The following is a 23,538-nucleotide window of genomic DNA, read 5'->3' as shown; positions in this document are numbered from 1 at the left end:
CTAGAGTACCCCACTGAGAGACAAGAACAAATCTAGAGTAACCCAGTGAGGGACAAGAACAAATCTAGAGTACCCCCAGTGAGGAACAAGAACAAATCTAGAGTACCCCAGTGAGAGACGAGAGCAAACCTAGAGTACCCCGGTGAGGGACAAGAAGCAAACCTAGAGTACCCCAGTGAGAAACAAGAGCAAATCTAGAGTACCCCAGTGAGGGACAAGAGCAAATCTAGAGCACCCTTCGTTAGGCNGTTTACTTTGTCGCCGCGTATATATACGAAACAGAAATCCAAACCATACACGCTATTTACTCACCTCCAGTCACCGTGTTGATTGAGAAAATCAGTTTGTATCTGCAGTCTACGAACGAATTTTTTTCACCAGCCTTGTAAATCAGAATTAAAAAGCTATGTCTCTGTATTCGTGTGTAAGAAATGAACCCAATTCTTTCGTTAGCATCCGAACCTGAAAGTTGGACAGGTTAATTTTTTATGTTATTTCAAAAGTTCGTGAATAATTTGGCATTGTGCAGAGAGAAGTTACGTAAATTGAGAATAATGCAATAACGTGAAAAACATGAATTAGGAAAATACTTGAGTATTCTAATGGCCGAAAGCGCGCTTTTTATCCATGGTATTTATTCTGTGATGGAATTTACTTAGTTATGTTTCCAGGATGGAAAATTTACAGAAGATAAAGAAAGCTTTAGTCACCCGGATGTCGGAAGAGGATGACATGAGCTCGAGGAACTCAAGCCTACATCGTCTAAGAAGATTTTTACACGTAGGAAGGCGTCATAATCTCGAGTTAAGAGCTTTGTTGTAGAAAGTTGTGTACGATTTTCCCACCTTTACTGACCACTTCTAGACGCCATCACCGACTTGAGCCGCTATAACTGCCTTGCTTAAGCCGCTAACTGTCTTGTTTAAGCCGCTAACTGCCTTGTTTAAGCCGCTAACTGCCTTGTTAAAGCCGCTAATTGTTCTTCTTAAGCCGCTAACTGGTAGCCAGTATTTGTGTTATGCATTAAGCATTGTGGTCATTTCACGGTCGGCCGACGCTTCTCTTTTATGAAGACCTGCTAATGAACTGCGCTGGACTTCACTAGCTCGAGAGTAAGAGGATTAACAGTAATTATGAGGAGTGTGGCGTGTTCTGGTGTTTTCTTAATATATTCAGAGCAGATGCTGCTGCTGGTGGTGGTGGTGGTGCTGCTGCTGGTGATGCTAATGGTGTTGGTGCTGCTGCTGCTGCTGGAGCTGCTGCTGTTAATGGTGATGGTGCTGCTGCTGCTGCTGCTGTTGGTGGTGCTGCTGCTGGCGTTGGTGCTGCTGCTGATGGCGCTAATGCTGCTGCTAGTGTTAGTGCTGCGACTGTTAGTGCTACTGGTGTTAGTGCTGCTGTTTGTGATGTTGGTGCTGCTGGTGATGGTGCTGCTACTGGTGGCGCTGATGCCTGCTGTTGCTAGTGTTGGTGCTGCTGGTGGTGCTGGTGTTGCTAGTGCTGCTGCAATGCTTGTGTTGCCGTATGGAGACTGCCCAAAAGCAATCGCTCTTGCAACCCACTTTTGTCCAACACAAGGGCGTATCACTGCTACGTGCAGAAAGTGAGTCACTAACTTACATGACCCATCAATATTTATGAGTGCTTTACAACACTTGCATCGATTCTTCCATAGAAGATAATAACTTATGTTTAACGTGTGTCCAAGCATCCTTCGCTGTACAACACTAGCATCGATTATTCCATAGAAGATAATAACTCATGTTTAACGTGTGTATTATGTTTAACTTATGTTTAACGTGTGTTCAAGCATCCTTCGCTGTTCAACACTAGCATCTATTCTTCCATAGAAGATAACGTTTCGCGCGCGCAGAAGTGCCCACTATACAATTGACTGGAAGCCTTCGACTCTTGCAGCTGCTACACTCGATCGCACGTCGCACAAATCTAATCAGTTTCCGCTTAATGATTCGATGAGAAGGCAACACGGACGGTGTTAACGCTGTCTCTTATACACATCTAGATGTGTATAAGAGACAGCTTATGTTCAGCTGACATTTAACGTTGGACAATTACAATAAAATTATTTAGATCGCGATTTTTTGGATTTTACGAGTTACTTCGGCCTCTATAATATTTAAATTTATTAGAAACTTTTTGAGCGGTCATATTGAAGTTTGGATTTTAAGAAGTTTATTCAAAAATGGCAAAAAGTTCTACAGGAAAAATTATTAAAATTTAACTCGATGCCAGTCAATGTATCTGAACAACCGTAAATTAGTTAACCTAACGTTTATTCTCAAGGTTATACATGTAACGTGATTTTAAAGACATTAATTTAATTATAGGATACTAACGATAGAATAAATTATATTCTCGAAAATTCGAACTTCGATGGTCAGTTATTGCCAGCGATTTCTATGCAGCGGCATAGAAATCAATTATCTTGATTATAATTTCTTGATTATTATACCATAAACTGATAAAGCAGTATTTCGTCATTCTAATTACCGAGTAACGAATATTCAAAAATTTCGTTTAATATTCTTACAAGTTCTTACCAGAAAATATACTTTTAACAACAAAGCCATTAAATAATGCAGATGTATCTGTATAATGTATATATTTTTTATATCAAACCATCGGCATAGAATGGAATGCTGAAGGGACCGCAACGGCTGGGACGAAAATATGCACGTTCTCATAGGCGACCAGCTGTGAAAATTTTGGAACAATTAGAAGAAAGATTAGAATACCATCAGAGGCGTATACATACCACACCATAAAAAATACGACTGTGGTATGCTTACCATCGGCGGGTGTGGTACGACTGCCACGTGTGACTGGCTTGATCACAAAAGGGCGGGAAACAAGCATAGGTCATGCAGTGCTATGTAACGTCTCCCGCGTATGTCTGTATGTACATACATACATCACTGGTCATTTATGTAATGTATGTATGTCTGTATCTATCTATATATGTATCTATTAGTATAGGCTCTGTCTCTTATACACATCTAGATGTGTATAAGAGACAGGCTCCCATGTATGGAATTTATGCAGGACTGTTTAAAACCTTTTAATCTGTACTTCTATTTTGTGTAACATTTACATGTTACCCCAATAATAATAAGGTCTCCTTATTAATCGATAATACAGTGTAATGTAATTCTATGTTAAACTTTTGATTGCGCAAGTTAGCTGACGCATAGCAAACTTACATGGGTCACTCCCTGTCTCTTATACACATCTAGATGTGTATAAGAGACAGTGCTAATGGTGTTAATGCTGCTAGTGCTGATGGTGCTAATGGTGCTGCTGCTGCTGCTGCTGTTGGTGGTGCTGCTGCTGGCGTTGGTGCTGCTGCTGATGGCGCTAATGCTGCTGCTAGTGTTAGTGCTGCGACTGTTAGTGCTACTGGTGTTAGTGCTGCTGTTTGTGATGTTGGTGCTGCTGGTGATGCTGGTGTTTCTAATGCTACTGCAATGCTTGTGTTGCCGTATGGAGACTGCCCAAAAGCAATCGCTCTTGCAACCCACTTTTGCCCAGCGAAAGTACGTATCACTGCTACGTGCAAAAAGTGTGTCACTATTATAACATGACCCATCAATATTTATGAGTGCTGTAGGAAAGGTCGAAGTTGTTTTTCCGCACAACCCACAAAGCCCGGACAAATTACCCACACAGGACCGGATTAGTGAGGTCGTCGGGTGGCAGATAAACAACCGCTGAAACAATAGATTTGTTCCGCTTATTTTTCGCGGTGTATGGAGGGCCATGTGAAATTATCGCTCACTTCTAGTGTCTTTGTAGACGTGCTGTCACTGAGGGAATTGGATGGGTAAAATTGTTCAAATATTGGCGCGCTGTCTCACCTACAGCATGAGCTGAGAGCTAATGTGATGGGTAATATAATGGTTGAATTAATATAGTATTAATTGGTTGAATTAATTTATTATTAATTTATTAATTTTATTTTTTATTATTAATTTATTAATTAATTATTATTAATATTAATTAATTAATTTAAACAATGGTTGAATTAATATAGTATTAATTCAACCATGGGTAATATGGTCTAAATTGTGACGCACTTTGCCACCCTCAGCGCGAGCAGAGAGCGGACTTAACAGTGATACGTGCTTTTGCCGGGCCAAACTGGGTCAGGATGACCCACGCAAGCGTCAAATGTGCATCTTATTTGGACAAAGTGTCACATTTCTCTGAGTGTATACTGTTACGGTGATGGTAGGGAAGTGGGTGAATTGACGATTTTATTTGACGATTTTAATCGTTATTTTAATTTAGGTCGAAATTATTACATTTCACATGTTTTGTGAAGATCAGTTAAGCTTTTGTTTCCAATCCAATGTAAATTATTTCAAGGTAAATGTTTTATAAATAGGAACATTAATTAATATTGTTACACAAAAGAGCATACGTTACACAACACGTTTTAATGTATAAAATTATGTAGTGTACATGTGTCGTGTTGTTCCGATATACATTCAGTGTATTAATGAACTCCACTCTTTTTCTGATCTTTAGTAATTATGAACAAAAACGACCTAAGTTCGTCTTGAATAAAATCAATTAAAACATGTGATCTGGAAAACCAGCCCAATACTCTCAACTTAATCAGTCTAAATAATTATTTAATTTAATTACGCATCTACTTTCAATGTTATATATTCCATAAATGTACTGTAGATGAAAATTCTAATTAAAACTCATAAATGAATGATTTGAAGCGTGGCGTGACGCATTAACCAGAGTGTTGGAAATCGTGAGATTTGGGCCACACGCGTGATCAGAGTCAAGGCCTTTTCCCGGCCAATTTGGGCCTTTTTTCAATTACGTTGGCCGGTAAAAATCTACGTTGGTCTTGAATACACTTTATTTTTCAACGTGTAAATAACCAGAAAATTTGAATTTTTGCATCACACATTGCAAATTTGCTAGTATAATTGTATTTTATCGCTTTATTTCAATTTGAAAATAACCCGAAAATTGAAATTTTGCATCACACATTGCAAATTTGCTAGTTTAATTGAATTTTATCTGTTTTTGCCTGTTTTGGGAACGGATTTGGTCGTTTTCTCGGATTTAGGAGCCAAGATATAGGCGTGGGAACTCCGGTTCTAACTACGGAAGTGATTGGTGTTTCAATTCAAATATATTTATCTCCAAATCTAATCACAAATTATTTATCCGATGTTTGAAAGGACGAAAATTTGAATTATTAGTCATCGTTTCTATTTAATGTATTTAGATTTTATTATCTTTAAATTTAATTGAAACATTTCGGAAGTACTATTAGTTTATTTAAACTTTTCCTTCTAACTACGTTGTCACGATCTTAAATAGCTTTTCAATGGGCTCCCATGTATGGAATTTATGCAGGACTGTTTAAAACCTTTTAATCTGTACTGCTATGTTTTGTAACATTTACATGTTACCCCAATAATAATAAGGTCTCCTTATTAATCGATAATACAGTGTAATGTAATTCTATGTTAAACTTTTGATTGCGCAAGTTAGCTGACGCATAGCAAACTTACATGGGTCACTCCATCAAAAAAATAAAAAGCAAAATTCACATTCGTCACTCCATAAAAAAAATTAAATAACATAATTCACATTTGTCACTCCATCAAAAAAATAAATAACAAAACTCACATTTGTCACTCCATCAAAAAAATAAATAACATAACTCACATTCGTCACTCCATCAAAAAATTAAATAACAAATCTTACATTTGTCACTCCATCAAAAAATTAAATAACAAATCTTACATTTGTCACTCCATCAAAAAATTGAATAACAAAACTCAATTTTTTCATTCCATCAAAAAAATAAAAACATAACTCACATTTTTTACTCCATCAAGTCAGTTAACCTCTCACACCTTCTAGTGTCTTTCCATCTACACGGAAGTGTCATGCACTCAGAAATTAATGCGCTATATTGTCCAAATATTAACACTCCTCTTTTTCTGATCACTTTGTCAAGATGACCCACACAGGGCAAAAAATGCATTGACGTACGTAACGGCCCGTCGGTGGAAGGACGTACGTATATATAACGGGCCGTCCATTGGTTGTAATATCATGTGGATTTACGCATGTTCGCTTCATTGAAACATTTTTAGTTTTCCTATTACCAATTGTTGTTAAGCATCATTTATTGCTTCATAAATAAATCAGTGGGATTTTGTCCGAATTTCGATTCAATTTTCGCCGTAACGTGTGTCATCATGACACACTTTGACCCGGCTACGGTCAAAGTGTACGGTATCGGTGCAACGTGCAGAATTTTTCTCAGTATTTGGACAAAATTACCCAATAATTTTCTGAGCTTGTGGGCTTTTTCGCGCCTCCAAAATTTACATCGAACTTGTGTTCAAGCCTTGCACTATGAAAGTCCGTCTAGTCATATTTTAGCGGCCTTTAGAGTGTTGAAATAATTTTAATCTTTTTAAATATTAATTTAAATAATACCGATTGGTATTATTTATTTGTCTTTTAATTAAAATATTATTCGGAAGATAATTATTATTCATATTTTTATTATAATTAATGCCTAAAATTAATATTTGTTAATTTATAATTAGAAATAATTATTAACATAATATTCAAGATAGCTCTCAAAAAGGTTCTGTACAAATCAGACTCCTACTTAACTTTTCCCGGCTTGAAATGTCGCTCATTTTCGATCAATTTTTCTGACAGTATTGACAAAGATACTGAAATATTTATTTAGATTCCGAATAAAATATCGTGATAATATTGATAACTTTATTAATTCTATTTTGTACGATTTTAAACAATACTGTTTAGATATATGGACCCAGCAGCCTCTGTTATCTCGTCTGTTATAGACTATATTTTTTAAATGTTATGTTCATGTGCATTGATAGTGCTCATAAAACTTACTTTCAAGGATAAATTTTCTGCAAATACATTATTAATCTTTATGATATACATATGGATACGATTATAATAATGTGTATGATATGTATATTATGGTATTTTTATGATATGCATATGGATTCATAAATAAATATATTTTGATTATCTCATTATTGTATATTGTGTATTAATTCCTGCTATTCTATTTAAAAATATTTTTAAGCGTGATGTATGATGTATGCATCTAGCGTGTATGCTCACAATTTTGATGGATGCATATGTGGAATTTCTTGGCTGCATGATTCATTTAAATTCCAACGATTTAAAAGTTTTTCATGTTTCTCAATTGATTACATACAATGTTAACTTGTTTAATATTGAACAAACGTGACAGCTCTAAGTGCCTATGTATAATAATTGTCATAATAATTATTCTTCTAGTTACCAACAAGGATGTTATTAACATACACTCGTGTTTGGCTCAAGTAATGAAAGTTACTGGAAGTGGTGGAGCATTTTAAACAAGAAAGAGAAAACAATTCATTTTCAATTTGATTTCAAGTTTGATTTCAAGTTTGATTTCGAGAATTCAGTTTGATTTCAAGTTCTAAACACGCATGTTAAGTCCGGTGGTTTAAAATTAATTGCAATATTATCGTTCCAGTCAATAAAATTCCATTGAATTTGTTTTGCCCATTTGTAGCTTGGAGCGAGAGTAACATATATGTAGCCGCAACTTCATCGCATAGCGCGTAGCATTGTTTAGTAGTTGATTAGTACCCACTGCGCTACTTGTAGGCGCTATTCTTTGTTTCGACGCCAGCCGGTAAGGTGTGGCGTTCAGACGGTCATTAAAATAAGTTAAGGGATCCCATACATGAACTTTATATAACCAATTCCACACATGATAAAGGATCCAAAACATGAAATTATATCCAATGCCATACATGATAAGGGATTCCATACATGAACTTTTTATTCAATCCCATACATGATAATATTGGGAATCCCATACATGAACTTTATATAACCAATTTCACACATGATAAAGGATCCCAAACATTAAATTACGTCCAATCTCATACATGCATGATAAGTGATCCCATACATGAACTTCATATCCAATCTTATGCATGATAAGGGATTCCATCCATGAACTTGATATCCAATCCCATACATGAAAATATTAGGGATTCCATACATGAACTTTATATTCAATCCCATACATGATAATATAAGGGATTCCATACATGAATTTTATATTCAATCCCATACATGATAATATTAGGGATTCCATACATGAATTTCATATCTAATCCTATATGCATGATACCGCACAAAAACTCATCAAGTTAAACTTGCACATTTCTCTCTGCGTTTNATATCCAATTCTATATGCATGATACCGCACAAAAACTCATCAAGTTAAACTTGCATTTTTCTCTCTGCTATTGTTTAAATATTGAATAATGAAACTTTTTCCAAACTCCGTTTGTCTGCTCTTTCGTAATTTGCATAAAATTAAGTTACGCAAATAAAATTTAATCTCTATAGTTTGCATGAATTTTTCTAACGCACACATACATTATTAACTCCAAATCGTACTAAATGTTAAATCATATATCCAGTAAATACTGCAAATGAAGGCTATAGAAATTACAGGGTTATATGTTACAATGAGTGTAGTTGCTAACAATTTTGTTACAATGTAGTAAATAATGTTTTACATGAATGTCTTTACTGCATGTTAATTGTTAATTTTAATTTTGTACTGTTAGCATTTGTAAGTTAAAAAAGTGCGATGCATGTAAATCTATTGTTAACTCATTGTAAAATATGCTTCAGTGCCCTGCACAAAATGATCCGTAATCTAAATTGCACAATTGTATATTAACTTAAATTATATAACCAAGCCGGCAGCTAGAAACATTGGAGTTTCTTAAACATTAAGTATAAGAGTCAATGTATGTGGCCGTTTCTACTATTTTCAAGGGGCCCTTTATTCACATTTTTTTCAATATATTAATCCATAGAGGCTCTAATTAGCAAAAATCATGTTTTATTCTGGCTGCAGTTAATTTAATACGAATTGATCAAATTACTCATCACAAGGTACCGAGTTTTGCATTTAAACTAATTGATAAAAACTCATTATCATTTGTTAACTAGTTTGACCGATGTCCAATGGTATATATATAGTTATACCCGTCTACTCACATCATATTAACCACGCCTATATAGTCCGTGAGAAGTGAAACATTTCTCCCACTTATTATTAAAGGAATTCATTCAATGATCGCATTTAGTGAAGGACATGCAAAGCTCATGCGATCGACAAATAAAAATATTATGCATTTATTTATGATGAGCTTGAAGTTCCGATAATATTAGAAACAATTAAACTAAATCAATTTATTCTTTAATTTTCCTTCTCATTTCAGCATATAAAAACACACAAAAATATACGAAAAATGGAGTTTAACATTTTTTTTAAATGTATCTTGAAAGTTTTTGTGGCTATTAGGGATGCAATAAAATAGTTTTAGATATATTCATAGTTCCCTTCCTCTATGGGAGATAATCACTATAAAATAATGAGTTCCCTCTTTAAGTGATGTTTGAACGAACAAAAATCCATACGCGGTGGATAATGTTGGAAAAAATACCATGATAATCTCACAATTTTATTACCGCCAATTTTTGAATCGAATGTAATTATTCGTGAAGAATTTGTCATCAAAAAGTTTAGAATAGAGAATATTGAATTTTTTAACAAATGACGAACTGTTATCAAAAATTATAGTCTTATATAACAAACGTCTGAATTATTCCACGAGATATTCGAGCTCGAATTAACTCACCAGCTCAATACGAGTACACCGGTGGTTTGAAAAGCTATGGCCGAAAACAATTAAGAAATTTCTTATATATACATGATATCTAAAAATACATTTTTCAGACGTCAATTCACATACATTTCACATCCAACAGTTTATATGCACGATCTATACATAAATTTGGACAGAATATATTACAATAAGATTTAAATCAAATATTTTATGCCTAGAGCTGATGTCAGTTAGACGGTGAAGATTCTAACTGAGCCAGCTCCTGAGGCCGCCACGGCCACGACAGCCAGTTGTTGTTGGAAGATTGTCTTGGAAGGCGATTTGGCGAGGACGTTTCTTCCCTATAATCACTTTCTGATTTGATAGATTCTTCTGTTGGTGTTGATGGAGCCTCTTGTTTCAGGCTATGTCGTCGCGACTTAAGTAGTTGGTCTACCTGTTCGGTGTGGTCGTCGGGAGCCAGGAGACTGGCTACGTCGAACTGTCGTTTGCGGGACGGTGCCACGACCAGTTGAGAAGATATGTGCAGTTCGGCAGAGGGTAAAGGAAGACTTATTGGTGGGGGTGTTGGTGGAGGAGGTTCAGGAGAACTATCGTCGTCCACGGTCAGGCCCATGTGACGTCTGACTCTACGTTGGGCCCGTCGGCGTCTGAAGTCACCCCTGCTGAAGTCGTCCATGTTTGCGGGGTGTATGGCCCAGTAATGGCCTTTGCCGTTTGCTGAGCGACCAGCCTTTACGAAACAATCATTCAGTGACAAGTTATGTCGTATAGAGTTCCTCCAGCCGGGGCCTCTCGTTCGGAAGTATGCGTAGTGTTCCAAAATATATGAATAAATTTCGCTCAACACCAGTTTCTTCTCGGGGACACTGAGGATGGCCATCGCTATGAGCCCGATGTAACTGTGCTGGGGCTTGGGTTCTTCAGGAACCCTATACAGGGTTCTGGGGTCTACCATGAACCTGTAGGGGTAGAGTGGATGATAGGCTGGATGAGGTTGTGGCAAGGGAACGTGTCCCTGTATTGGCGGCAAATGGAGTGGTGGATGAAGTTCAGGCCGTGGCCAGTTTGCGGCGGCGATCCTGATGCGCTCGGCAAGCGCTAACTGGTACAACTGATGAAGTCTTTGCTGTTGTTCAACGGCTGCCACTGCTGCTATTTGCTGTTGACCCATCTGTTGTTGCTGCTGCTGTTGACTCATTTGATGCTGGCTACTGATGATAGCCTTCACTGCTACCGGTGCGACAACAGACGTCGGCGGAGACGCCGAAGACGACCGAACACAAGCGACGGACTCCATTACGTTGGCCAAGACGTTTCTATACCTCGTGATTTATCAAGCCACGTTCACAAAAACCCGAATCGCGTTTATCAAGTTAGGCAAAGGTCGTTCACTTGAACACAACATGCACTTATTGGGCAGGCGACGTTCACAAGACCAAGCCTCGCGTTTATCCAGCTGGACAGACGACGTTCACAAGAACAAGACTGGCGTGCCTGTGATGAAGATGTGTCAGGCGCACCACTTTTCACGACCCAAATGAGCTGAACAAGGCTCCTCCTACCTTTCCAGAACCGCGCTGGATCGCTGCCTGCTACTGGAAAGAATGCTGGAATCGCACCGCCCTTCTGATTGGATTACTGGCTGCCACCAATGGAATAGTTGTTGGTGTAAACATTGATTGCTCTAGACCAATCAGAAGCCACTTGTTTGAGCAGTGTTTTGGTCTCGTGGGCCACCATTTTCCAAATATTGTGACTGAGTGGCTAGCGACAAATCCCTGCGACGCTTGAGGTTCTGACTTTGACAGACTTTTCTATGTTCACTTATGCTGGTCATTATATTGTTCATGATTTACCGTAAGTAATTATATACTTCATGATTTACCGCAACTATTTAGTCCCATGGTAATGCAATCACAGAGGCAATAACTTTCTGCCATGCTTTAGTAATCATTACCTCCTAATTCCAAAACTTATCAATATTATTCAACTACACCGCATAAACAAAATCAATTGAGTTTAGAATTATTCTTGAACGTATTAAAGTAAATTTTATATTTTAAATCCATAAAATTATAATTCGTCTGGAAATTTGTTTATGGAAAGCGCACGAAAATCGAAGAGCTTCATATATCGAGCTTTATTTCATGAAATTTTTTTATTATTCGATGTAATCACTCGATTCGATGTTAATAAATATATGTATCATTTATCTTATTTGCCTTGTATTTCTGATGACATATATATTTGATTACTCTGTTTATACCTCGATCTTATAACTACACCGAAATTTTAATTATATTTATATAGTTTAAATGCAATGTAAATATTATTTAACAGCTAACAAATATTAAATAGATAAGAAATAATAATCATAATAAAATATTTCTTGGAATCAAATAATAAAATAATTCTAATGACCGTATTATTCTTATCCCAAAGACAAATGATGTTGAAAAACGTTGATTTTACTGATACATCGTTGATTATTAGTTGATTTTGTTAAATATCGTTGATGATTATTATTATTATTACGATTATTAATTGATTGATTTGTTGGAACAACGATGATTGATAATTGCTTCTGTTGAAAGAAAGATGACTAAAAGTTTTTCTCTTGACACATCGTTGAACAGGAGTTGATTGTGGTGAACTAACGTTATTTCAACTTTATGTGTTTTTCGGCAGACAGTATCGCGTCCTGAGTGCCCATTAGTCTACGGTGATTGGGTGCCACATTTCAGTTATTGTTGTTCACACACAAAGAAATGGGTGGGTCGTACTATCCAAAAATGACGCATTTTGCACTTCAGATATGCGCCTCAGAGTGAGTCTGGATCGCCTGATTAAGAACAAAAAGTGCATCAATATTTGTACAAAGTTCATCATTTATTGTTTTCGGTTCTTCCTGCAGTGCTATAGTTAGTAGAAAAGTATAGGATTCATATGTTTTTTCTATCAAAAAAGTAACTTGTAATCATTGCTACACTATTACCATGATAACTACAGATGCAACGGTATAATTTTGGCAGAATCCATTCATCGTATTTGCTTAAATCTAATAATTTTTTGAAATATCACATTGCGTGCAAGGTTATGTGTGGTGATAGGCAATATCACTATTCGCATCATATCAACATGTATCATATATCACACCACATCCAAGCAAACGTTAGCTATAAGCTCATTTACCAACCCTGCATTTATTAAACCATTCATTCATCAAATGCATGTTTTTTTGTGAAGGGTAGCTGTTATAAATGCCGAATTAATGTTAAATAAAAAACGCGATTGCTAATTATCGTACGGATCTCATGTGGTATATTTATCTATGCGTTCTTTGTTCTTTGGTCGTTCTTCAAATAATGTCGTCCTACTTAATATTCGGAATGTTGGACTCGATAAGTAATTCAATTAATTGCACATCGTCGTAAACAAAATACTGATTTAATTGAACTGATTGCTTGACGAGCCATTATAATGAACGCTCATTTCAACTGCCGATCAATATTCTTTTGTAGCATGCATATACGCTGCTTATGCTGCAGTACAGGGCATTAACGGCAGTTTTCACAGCGGCGCTTGATATTTACAGCTGTTTTCACAGCGGTGCATGACATTCACAGCTGTTTTCACAGCGGTGCATGACATTCACAGCTGTTTTCACAGCGGTGCATGACATTCACAGCTGTTTTCACAGTGGTGCATGACATTCACAGCTGTTTTCACAGTGGTGCATGACATTCACAGCTGTTTTCACAGCGGTGCATGACATTCACAGCTGTTTTTACAGCGTTGCTTGACATTCACAGCTGTTTTTACAGCGTTGCTTGACATTCACAGCTGTTTTCACAGCTTTAAGTAAAATTAACGGCTGTTTATCCCGCAGTTCTTTTGGCACTTACCGGTGTTTTTTACAATTATTTATTATTCAAAAACTTGACGCAATACATGTTTTATCCCTGAATTACATTGAGTAAACCTTTCATGCACTCCGGCAACCTAAATATCAAAGGAACCGACGCAGGGTAACTTAAAACAAATAAAAGTAAATAAAATAAATAAATAAAAATAACAAAAAAGGCAACCATAACCGCAAAGCCGGTTATGGTTGATTCCATCCGTCGGTCCGCATGCTTCCGTTGCTCGTTGACAATGCGGACGCCGGCGATCAAAAATGCGGACCGCAGCGCTGCTTCATTGGATGATCCGCAGTGCTGCTCTCCGCCCATGCGATGTCCGTTCCGCACTCTGGGCTCCGCCCTTGCCACCAATCGCGGACGCTTTCCGAACTTTATCGATCATTCGAGAGGTTTTAATAGATTTCACGAGCTTCTCGGAGTGTTCTTTAAATCGCATGAGACCGTGCGACGCTCTGACAACATCACAACAAAACGCGGGCAATCGTTCATGAAGTGCAATCAAATATTGCATGCCAATTGAATCTCAGTCGCCGAATTTCCAAGAACAACTTATTCTCGAAGAGCCATGTCAGTCATATGCTAGAAGACATACATGAGTGAACATGATGGCTATACCAGTCATGTTCGAGAAGACTTTTATCATTGAATATTATGTCTACATACCGATCATGTTTTAGAAGAATCGTATATATATGAGTGAACATGATGGCTATACCAGTCATGTTCGAGAAGACTTTTATCATTGAATATTATGTCTACATACCGATCATGTTTTAGAAGAATCGTATATATATGAGTGAACATGATGACTATACCAATTAATCTATATAATACTAAATATATAATATAATATATACTATAATAAATATACTACTAAACGATATACTATATGGTCTAGATTAAGATATATGATTGAACAGGATGGCCATAGCAATCATGTTCTACAAGATTCATAAATGATCGAACATAATGAATATGCCATGCAATCATGTTCTATAGAAGACCCGTATATATCAATGAACATATAATGGAAGACATCACAACTTTCCTCACTATATATATACAGCTGGCGGCGATTTTTATATCTATGTGAAATACATAGACATATTTTACCCATAGTACATGTTAGCTAGTATATATAAACGATGATGTAGGTATTGACATACTATATAGATTTACTCTATTGCTTGATTAGAAATGTTGATAATCTTTGATAATCTTTTCCAATAGATCGACTACTAAAGACCTTAATTTACACATACTTCATGGAAAAATACGTTGTTTCCACCACTCGCGGAAGCACATTAAAATTGTAAGGTAATTAATGAATTAACTTCTTCATACTCTCGTCGAAAAAACACTAACTCGTACGCTCATTGCTCGTTTAAATCAAAATTGCGCAGCTTTTGATAAAAAAATAAGACTAATTTTGGCTTATAATACCAACTCTTTCGACTCAATACCATCTCTTCTGACTCGATCGAGGTACCATCTCTTAATTATTTTCGACTCAAAATACCACCTTTGCCGACTCAAAATACCACCTCTTCTGACTCAAAACACCTTCTCTTTCAACTTAAAATACCACCTCTTCTGAATCAAAATTCCTCCTCTTAATTTCGACTCAAAATACCTCCTCTTTTGACTCAAAATACCACCTCTTCTGACTCGAGATACAATCTCTTTCGACTCAAAATTCCTAGAGGCGCTATTTATTATAATAATTCTGGGTAAACCAAACAGGTTATTCGCGACTTGTTTCTTTAATATTAATGCTTGTAATTAATTAGAACGCTATTATTAGTATGAAGCCTCTCCTTGACGAATGATTCGAACTTTGAGTTCGACCAACAACAGAAAATGGTAAAAATGATCAAACTTTCGGTAAAGTTCTTACGACAAATAAATTATTTCCATGTAGAGAAAAACACAAGTTTTATCGGCTGCACTTTTTAAGAGCAATTTTCTTACAGCATTAATTGATATTATATTTACTCTCTGCATGCAAATTAATGTATTTGATTATATATACTAATAGAAAACATATAGGATAATAATTTGTGCTCGTAACTTATGTATTCCAATAGAAAACATGAGATAATTTTTCGCGCGGTATAAAATTCCCAAATTTTTTAGTAATATTTGAACAAGTACAACAGGATATCACAGTTAATCGGTCATATTTCCATATGTACCAAACCGAATGCTTAATATAACAATATTTCTAGTGAAAATTAATTCTTTGTTGTAATCAATCGGTTTGTGTGCATCGTTCCAAATTATTAAATCCTCATCTAAAGTTAAATTATCATTTTTTAACTATGCCATTGTGTTTTATTATAGAGAAAAGTCCCAGAGCATCTCTACATGTGATGGTCGGCCGAGCGCTAATGAGGCATGTGCGCCAGAGATAGCGATCACCCGCACGGTAGCCGAGACGCCGAGTTCTTCTAATAAATAACTCGTCTTCACCAGAACCTGAACCTTAGTTCGTGAATAAAAGTATGTGTATTTATTGAGTAAGATAATGTGTACTTATTTTCGTTTAAATAGAAATCTAAACAGTGGTGTTATTACAAAAAATAAGGTTAATATCGGACCCCATAAAAGTTATTTAACGAAAATAAACTACACATAGGCGTTGACATCTTATACGCGCGCCGCACTTCGCTGCCCGCAGTGAAAGCCTGCAATTATGCCTGGCCTTCTTTGTCTCTAGTCATCATTGCAAAGCTGCTTTAGTGCTTTTTTTTATTAATAAAAATAATTTTACAAGAATGTCAAGTACCATGAGTTGCTTGGCTCTTCAGAAATGGTTGTAGGTATGGTATGCGAAGAGGATACAATATTATTGAATTTACCGACATAACATATTAAACGATTATAAATCGTATTTATTTAGATGATATGTTGTTATATCGCTGGTATTACTTGAATTTGGAGAAAATAATTCATTCCTTCACGTAGGATGTTTACTTACGCTGGGTTTCTCCGTCACTGAACGACTGGGTAGGGACTGCAAAATGAAAAAAAAATACATTGCAATAATAGTGAAAACTAAAACAATAATGAAATCAGATATAATCACATTTGATTTCATACTGAAGGATGTGCAGTAGACAACAAAGGGTTTTCCACGTTAGGATATATGAGATAATTAAAGTATAACATTGATATAAGATTAACATTTTTATTTTACAGCAGAATTTGAGCAGTGAGTTGAGTGTTCGAGACCACAAGAAGCTGTGAATATTTTGCGATGTTTGATTCGGGGACAGGCCTACGGCCTAATGAACGCTGAAACCGCTTTAATATTATTATGATATATCTTTATCTGCTTGCGTTTCCAGCAATTCTTTTCCGAGATTTAGAATCTGGTCGAGACGTAGCTTCGAGATGAGAAAATGGTATTTAGCTTGGACTACTGCGTTAAGATGACAGGTAAGATTGTTCGTGCAAAAGCAAGTGTGACTGGCTAAAATGCTGGATGCGATAAGCATCCTCTAAACACATGCCTTTTGTTCCCGGGCCCTTCATCTGTTTGTGCCGCTAATGGCTGCTGCTGCTCGACCTCCGCAATTCCAAATCATTCTTTAAAAATTGATTTCAAGACTTCGGGTTGTAGCATTTATGTTACATGTCGTGATTTTTTATTTCGATGGTAGAACGATCATGAATTTGACAATTATAAGGTATTGAATTCCGATCTTGTATAGATAATAAACGTGATAAATATGATTTATATATAAATGTGAAATAAACATTCAACACATCCGCACTAATTGGGTAACTCGTCAAATCTGTAGAAGAACGGATGAAATAACCATTCATTTCCGATAAATTTTGCAAAAGATAAGCACAATGGATACAAAAGGCAAAGCAATGACGGGTAAAATAATAAATTTACTATTTTAGTTTCCATTAAAAAATAATATGTATTGCGAAACTTGATTTTAGTTTTCTAGGTAAAAATATTTCAAGTCTATCGGGTCGTGCGGGCTGCGGCAGAGGTACTGACTACTGAGGTTAGAGGTAGTACTAGGCTAGCTGGCTAGGTAGTGCGTACTCAAATTGCCAAAATTTTGCCAAACTTGTGCAATTTTGTTATTGTTAAAAAAAGAGTCTATTCTAATCTAAGCAGTAAGTGGTTGAAACTTGAAAGTGATTCCAAACTATTTGATGATAATCTTAAATTGATAAAACCAAATTTTATAGCCTATATTTGGGTTAAGAATGAAACTTTTATTGGTAATAGTACTAGCAACATGAAACTGATATAGAATATAGATTAGTGTAACTTGTAAGACAAAAAGCAACTATGATTTTTCTTGGTAAAGGTGGGTTGGGTAATTCTAATTTAGGGTAACACATTTAAATAAAAGAAAAAATCAATTTTTTTGCCCTTTTAGGTGCAATTTGGTCTGTTAATTTTATACCCCTTGTTAGCCTGTTAGGTTACAAATGTCCAAATCCAATTTCTAAGATATGCTACTGTATAGATTTGAATGGTAATATACATCTTAAAACTTTTTCAGCCTACAATTCCTGAAGTTTAGATGTAACCATCAGTATTCAAAAACTAACTTTAGCCTATTTAGCTGTAAACCTGGAATGTTTCACAATTTAGGTTTTTGGAGATCAACATTCAATTGATTTAATGCTGATTACATATGTCCCTATTGAAGAGTCCAGGCTAACCTCATGTCCTCATCTACATTTCATTCCATGTTCAAGTGATGGGCCCAGTGGATCCTGCATTGCTTGGCCAGATTTTGCCCCATGAACACATAAGCGTCAACTTTGGATTTGGATTTGTGGAGCCAGCGGCTTGTTCCTGCGAAGCTGGGCCTAAGACGGAGTGCGACTTCACGCTTCCCAACATTGGGTGGATACGACAAAACCCGTTAGTGGTTGCTGATCTAATATTCAACAAAATCACTCAATGAAATAACATTGGATCAAGTGGAAAGGTATAAGTCCACACAGGTGCATGTTTGCAAAAAAAATTGATAATTATAGAACAATTCTGTTTGAATGAAAAAAATTGGTGTTAAAAGAAATTGAGCATATATGTGCTTAATTAATATCATGAATATTGAATTCTTACTCTGATTTTCATTGAAATTCCTACATGTGGATTGATTGAATGTGTCCTCTCTTGGGATCTTGATTACGGTATACGTATATTGTCTGTTAATAATTTACATTATTACAGTTGTCATTAAGTTGTCATATGGTAAAAATACTTCCCCCTCATTTTAATAATAAAAAGAATAAACACACCAATGCAGTTACCTGTCTCATTAAAATACATTGAGATTACTAGTTTAGTTTGTTCTTATACAAAGTAAATGGTCATCCCTCACTGTCGAGGAATGTGTGCAGGAATTGCACTCATTGTGCGCTGTGCATGTGAATAATTATCATCATTAACACAGGTTAATGACTTATTTGGTTTACGAGGCATTGGGTCCATGTGTGCTTTGTGGTTATAAATTGCCTTCCAATTAAAGGTAAAAAATAGTTGCTTTAATAATCACTGTCAGATGCCATCAGCCAAGACTTGCTGTCTGGTCCAGCAAGCTGAATTTCAACTTCAGCAATTTCAAATTTGCCCAAATTCTCAACAGTTGATGGGAGAAATCTTAAAAGTGAATAAATGCATGCATCACTGCAATTTGGTCATCTTTATATTTTACTTCATTCAACATAATTTGGTACCTATTTAACAAATTCAGAATTAGAAGTGTGAAGTGAAAACTTATATCAAAACTAAATACATTAACTTCCAGCTTAAGGATTTTTATTTCCAAACTAATATATTCCTCAAGAAAGCTATAGTTGCGCACTATTTTCTCTTCTATTAAAAAAATAGTATCTGGGTCTTAAGTTAAACAGGCTGTGATTTATTCATTTGAATAATTCTAAAGATGACTTTCATACCTTCATGATGTGCAGTTACAGCCACAAGAAAAACATCAAATACAGCGGAGATGAGGTGGAGCGCATGGTGGAAGACGAGTTCAAGCTCTTCAAGAAGGCTGGGGGTGGCACAATTGTTGAGAATACAATCACTGGAATTGAAAGAAATTTGCTGGCATGTAAAAGGCTCATGAAGGCAACAGATGTCAACATCATTGCTGGCACAGGTTATTCTAGTTCTAGATTACTTGATGAGCTTTCTTTATTGATATATCTAAGTAATATGTACTTATTCAGTTTGAATCCTTAATTTTGCTGCTATTTCATATAGGTAAGTACATACTTTCTTTTCAAATTTTTGAAAATCAATGAAATATTTTATTTTGACATTTTAACATCTAGAAAGGAGTAGGTAGCTTTGTTGAGAGTAATTCTCTTTTAAGAAAATTGTTAGCATTTTGGAGAAGTCTTTCGCTGATGGATGCATTTCATGTTACTATTCTAACCAGTAACCACACAAATGTCATATTGTTGCCATGATTAAAATATTACATTCTTTCCTCAAGAATTATGGACATTCATTATGCATCATGAATTTAAATGTTCACATCACTTATCTATTATGGTATCAACATTCCCCGAGAGTTCAAATGAAATTAATGTCTCAGGTTTCTATGTGTCACCAAGTCTGCCCAGTTCAGTGCTAGCAATGAGCACAGAACAATTGTGTGAAGTAATCCTGAAGGAGGTAACCCAGGGTTGTGATGAGGACCCAACCATCCGCTGTGGCATTATTGGGGAAATTGGCAGCTCCTGGCCCATCACAGGTAAAACTTTACCACCTATGCCAGCAACTTAGCTAACTGAGACGTGCAGGTTTTGCTTGTTGATGTGTTTTTTTTTTTAATAGGTAGTTTGTAGCCCATCACAGTTAAAGCTGTGCTCCTATGCCAACAGTTTTCTGTGTGCTTAGCATGCTGAGTTGTGCAGGCTTTGTCCTAGTTAAAAATTATCGGAATTATTGTGTATTGAAATTTAGTGACGGACTATATCAGATGGAACAATCATTGACCGACTGCTTCCGATATAAAGTTAGTGACAGACTGCATTTGATGAGACAATCTGCCACAGACTACATCCAGTGGGACAATCATTTGACGAGACAGTCTGCCACTGACCGAGTCTAATAATAACTCCGCCATATTTCTTCCAGATTTTGAGCGTCGGAGCATCAGAGCGGCAGGCATAACACAGGAGCAGACAGGTGCCCCTGTCATGTTCCACCCTGGGCGCCACCATGACGCCCCTGCCGAGATATTGCGCGTGTATGCCGAGGCGGGAGGCGACATTCGGCATGCCGTCATGGCGCATTTGGACCGTGAGCTGTGCCATATTTCCTGCCGTTTGAACTCTGCATCATAGTTAGGGAAAATGTTTGGTACTACTATTTATGGTTGCTAAATTACTTAAAATTTTATGAGACAATATAAGACATAAAAACCTGTGAAGTTACTGAGCCTTTTATGTGGGCGTCCTGCCAATTATTACATAGACACAATCTATGGATGAGAACACGATCTAAGGATGAGAACACAATCTAAGACTAAAGATTTCTGGCACACACTCGGCTTATTATATAAGGCCGAGCTGTCATTTGTGCGTTTTCTTGCTTTTTCCCAGTCAAGATTCTAATTTACTTTTTGACATTCGTGTGATAAACATGTGAAAACGCTTCATCAATTATTATGTGACAGACATAATTTCTCAGTTTTACTTTCATGTGTAACTTTGCATTGTGCACATGTATAACAGGAATGCCAGAATAAATCAATAAATCCTACTTTTTTTACTTTTATTATAATCGAATTCAGTTCTATTGAGTCTCGAACTTAGTCTTTTTTAATATCATTTGGATGGCATACAGGTACGATCCACACCATGGAGGGTCTAGCAGAGCTGGCAGCCTTGGGCAGCTACCTGGAGTACGACCTGTTCGGGCTGGAGACATCGCACTATCAGCTCAACGCGGCCGTCGACATGCCGTCTGATGCTCAGCGCATCGCGCGCATCAAGCACCTCGTCGAGTGCGGCTATGCCGACCGAATCCTTATATCTCACGACATCCATACCCGCAACAGACTGGTATGACGTAGTGTCAAGTGTTTTCTGCTACTGAATACTTGGGTTTATTGATGATTCTCAGCTGTGATGACATGTTTTCAACTCCTGAGTAGATAGATTTATTGTTAATTCTCAGCTGTGATGACATATATGCCCGCGATAGACTGGTATGACGTTGTCAAATGTTTTCTGCTACTGAATAGTTGGATTTATTGTTAATTTTTAGCTGTGATAATATAGTTTAGATTTATTGTTAATTCTTAGCTGTGATAATATCTACCCCCGCAACAGACTGGTATGACGTGTTGTCAAATGTTTTCTGCTACTGAGTAGATAGATTTATTGTTAATTCTCAGCTGTGATGACATCCACCCCGCAACAGATGTATGACGGTATTGTCAAATGTTTTCTACTGCTGAATTAGTTAGATTTATTTTTAATTCTCAGCTGTAATGACATCTACATCCGCAACAGACTGGTATGACGGTATTGTCAAATGTTTTCTACTCCTGGATAGTTAGATTTAATCTAAATTCTCATCTATGATGACATCCACTCGAGAAACTGACTGGTATTGTATTGTCTTAATCAACTTTATATTTTTAATATATGTCACTGTATTTCTGGTCGACAAATGTTTCTAGATATCATGTTGTTTGAAAGTTTTACATTGCACATTTCTATATTTTACTTCCGATTTTATTGAAAGCGTCATTGATGAACAGAAAACCTCATTCTCTTTGTTCTTTCATGGATTCTAACAACCTACTTCTAATAATCAATTTTCTTGGACTAGCATTTGTTAGTACCGGTAGTTAATACCTGAGTGTTTAAAAATGTAAACTCATTAATTTTTGTAGACTGAGTACGGCGGGCACGGATTCTGCCACATCTTCGAGAATGTTGTGCCCAAGATGATCTCGCGAGGTTTGGCTCCAGACGTCGTGTCGGCTTTCCTCACCACAAACCCGCAGCAATGGCTCACATTCTCTAAGTAATGGGGCCATTTGTGGCCTTTTTGTGGAACTTTGTAACCTCTTTACAGTTATACGTGGCCTTTTTGTAAAACTTTGTGAATATTTGAGGCCTTTTTGTGACCCCTCTTGGAGGTGTAAAGTCAAGTGTTGGCCGATGACAACAAACGTTTTATCAAATGAGAAAGGTTCGTCACAAAATTACGTTTTATACATTTTTAGAATGTGTGGATGATAGAAAAGGATTAACTTAACCCAAGTTCTTGAATTATGAATTGTCATATGAGAACGATAATAATGAATTGTTTTTTCATATATTTTAGGACAACAGAATATGAACAGATGCACAACGAATATATAAGAGAGGCGACTTTAATTGTGCTGTGGTATCGGATCCTCCTAGTGAATGTTTTTCAATTATGAATGAACTTTGTTCATTTAAATGATTGCATTACCTATGTTTTAATTATTATTATTCAATTCTCCAAGAATATTAGAACAAATTTTATTTGTTTTTGAATTGATAGCTTCTACCGGCTTAGAAACATGGAACCACGGCCTTAGTTGTTGATGTTAACATTTGCTCCTAGTCTCTTGTTGTTATAATTGTTTGAATTATGAGAAATATTGTTTAAGTTTTGAATAGTTTGTTTAGAGTTTTTCTAGTTAAGTAAACTCGGGAATAGCTGCTGTTAACTCGTTTAGTTCTCGTGTGATACTTTTTCTGGTTGAATTATGTTAAAAAAAGCGGGCGCACTTGCCTAATTTTGCATTTTTAAAATAATGTTCTTGAGTTGTTTCGTGGATTGTATGCCGTGTATTTAAAAAGTTATC

The 23,538-nt window shown here is 36.3% G+C and overlaps 2 protein-coding genes across 2 annotated transcripts; one reads left to right on the top strand and one right to left on the bottom strand.

Moving 5' to 3' along the window:
* Nucleotides 1–9,454: 9,454 nt before the first annotated feature.
* On the bottom strand, nucleotides 9,455–11,249 carry LOC108664494 (forkhead box protein unc-130). Its single transcript, XM_018151089.2, has one exon. It carries the CDS (start codon nucleotides 11,059–11,061, stop codon nucleotides 9,988–9,990), a length of 1,074 nt encoding a protein of 357 aa, XP_018006578.1. The 5' UTR covers nucleotides 11,062–11,249; the 3' UTR covers nucleotides 9,455–9,987.
* Nucleotides 11,250–17,498: 6,249 nt separating this feature from the next.
* On the top strand, nucleotides 17,499–23,151 carry LOC108664497 (phosphotriesterase-related protein). Its single transcript, XM_018151092.2, has 7 exons — nucleotides 17,499–17,576; nucleotides 18,422–18,590; nucleotides 19,646–19,836; nucleotides 20,278–20,436; nucleotides 20,823–20,987; nucleotides 21,534–21,751; nucleotides 22,591–23,151. The coding sequence occupies exons 1-7, from the start codon at nucleotides 17,549–17,551 to the stop codon at nucleotides 22,726–22,728; spliced, it is 1,068 nt and encodes a 355-aa protein (XP_018006581.1). The 5' UTR covers nucleotides 17,499–17,548; the 3' UTR covers nucleotides 22,729–23,151.
* Nucleotides 23,152–23,538: the final 387 nt, after the last annotated feature.

Source organism: Hyalella azteca, unplaced genomic scaffold (assembly GCF_000764305.2).
Source record: "Hyalella azteca isolate HAZT.00-mixed unplaced genomic scaffold, Hazt_2.0.2 contig14337, whole genome shotgun sequence".
Classification (NCBI taxonomy): Eukaryota; Metazoa; Arthropoda; class Malacostraca; order Amphipoda; family Hyalellidae; genus Hyalella; species Hyalella azteca.
Note: the sequence above shows the minus strand (reverse complement) of the source record. Positions and strands in the feature narration are given on the sequence as shown.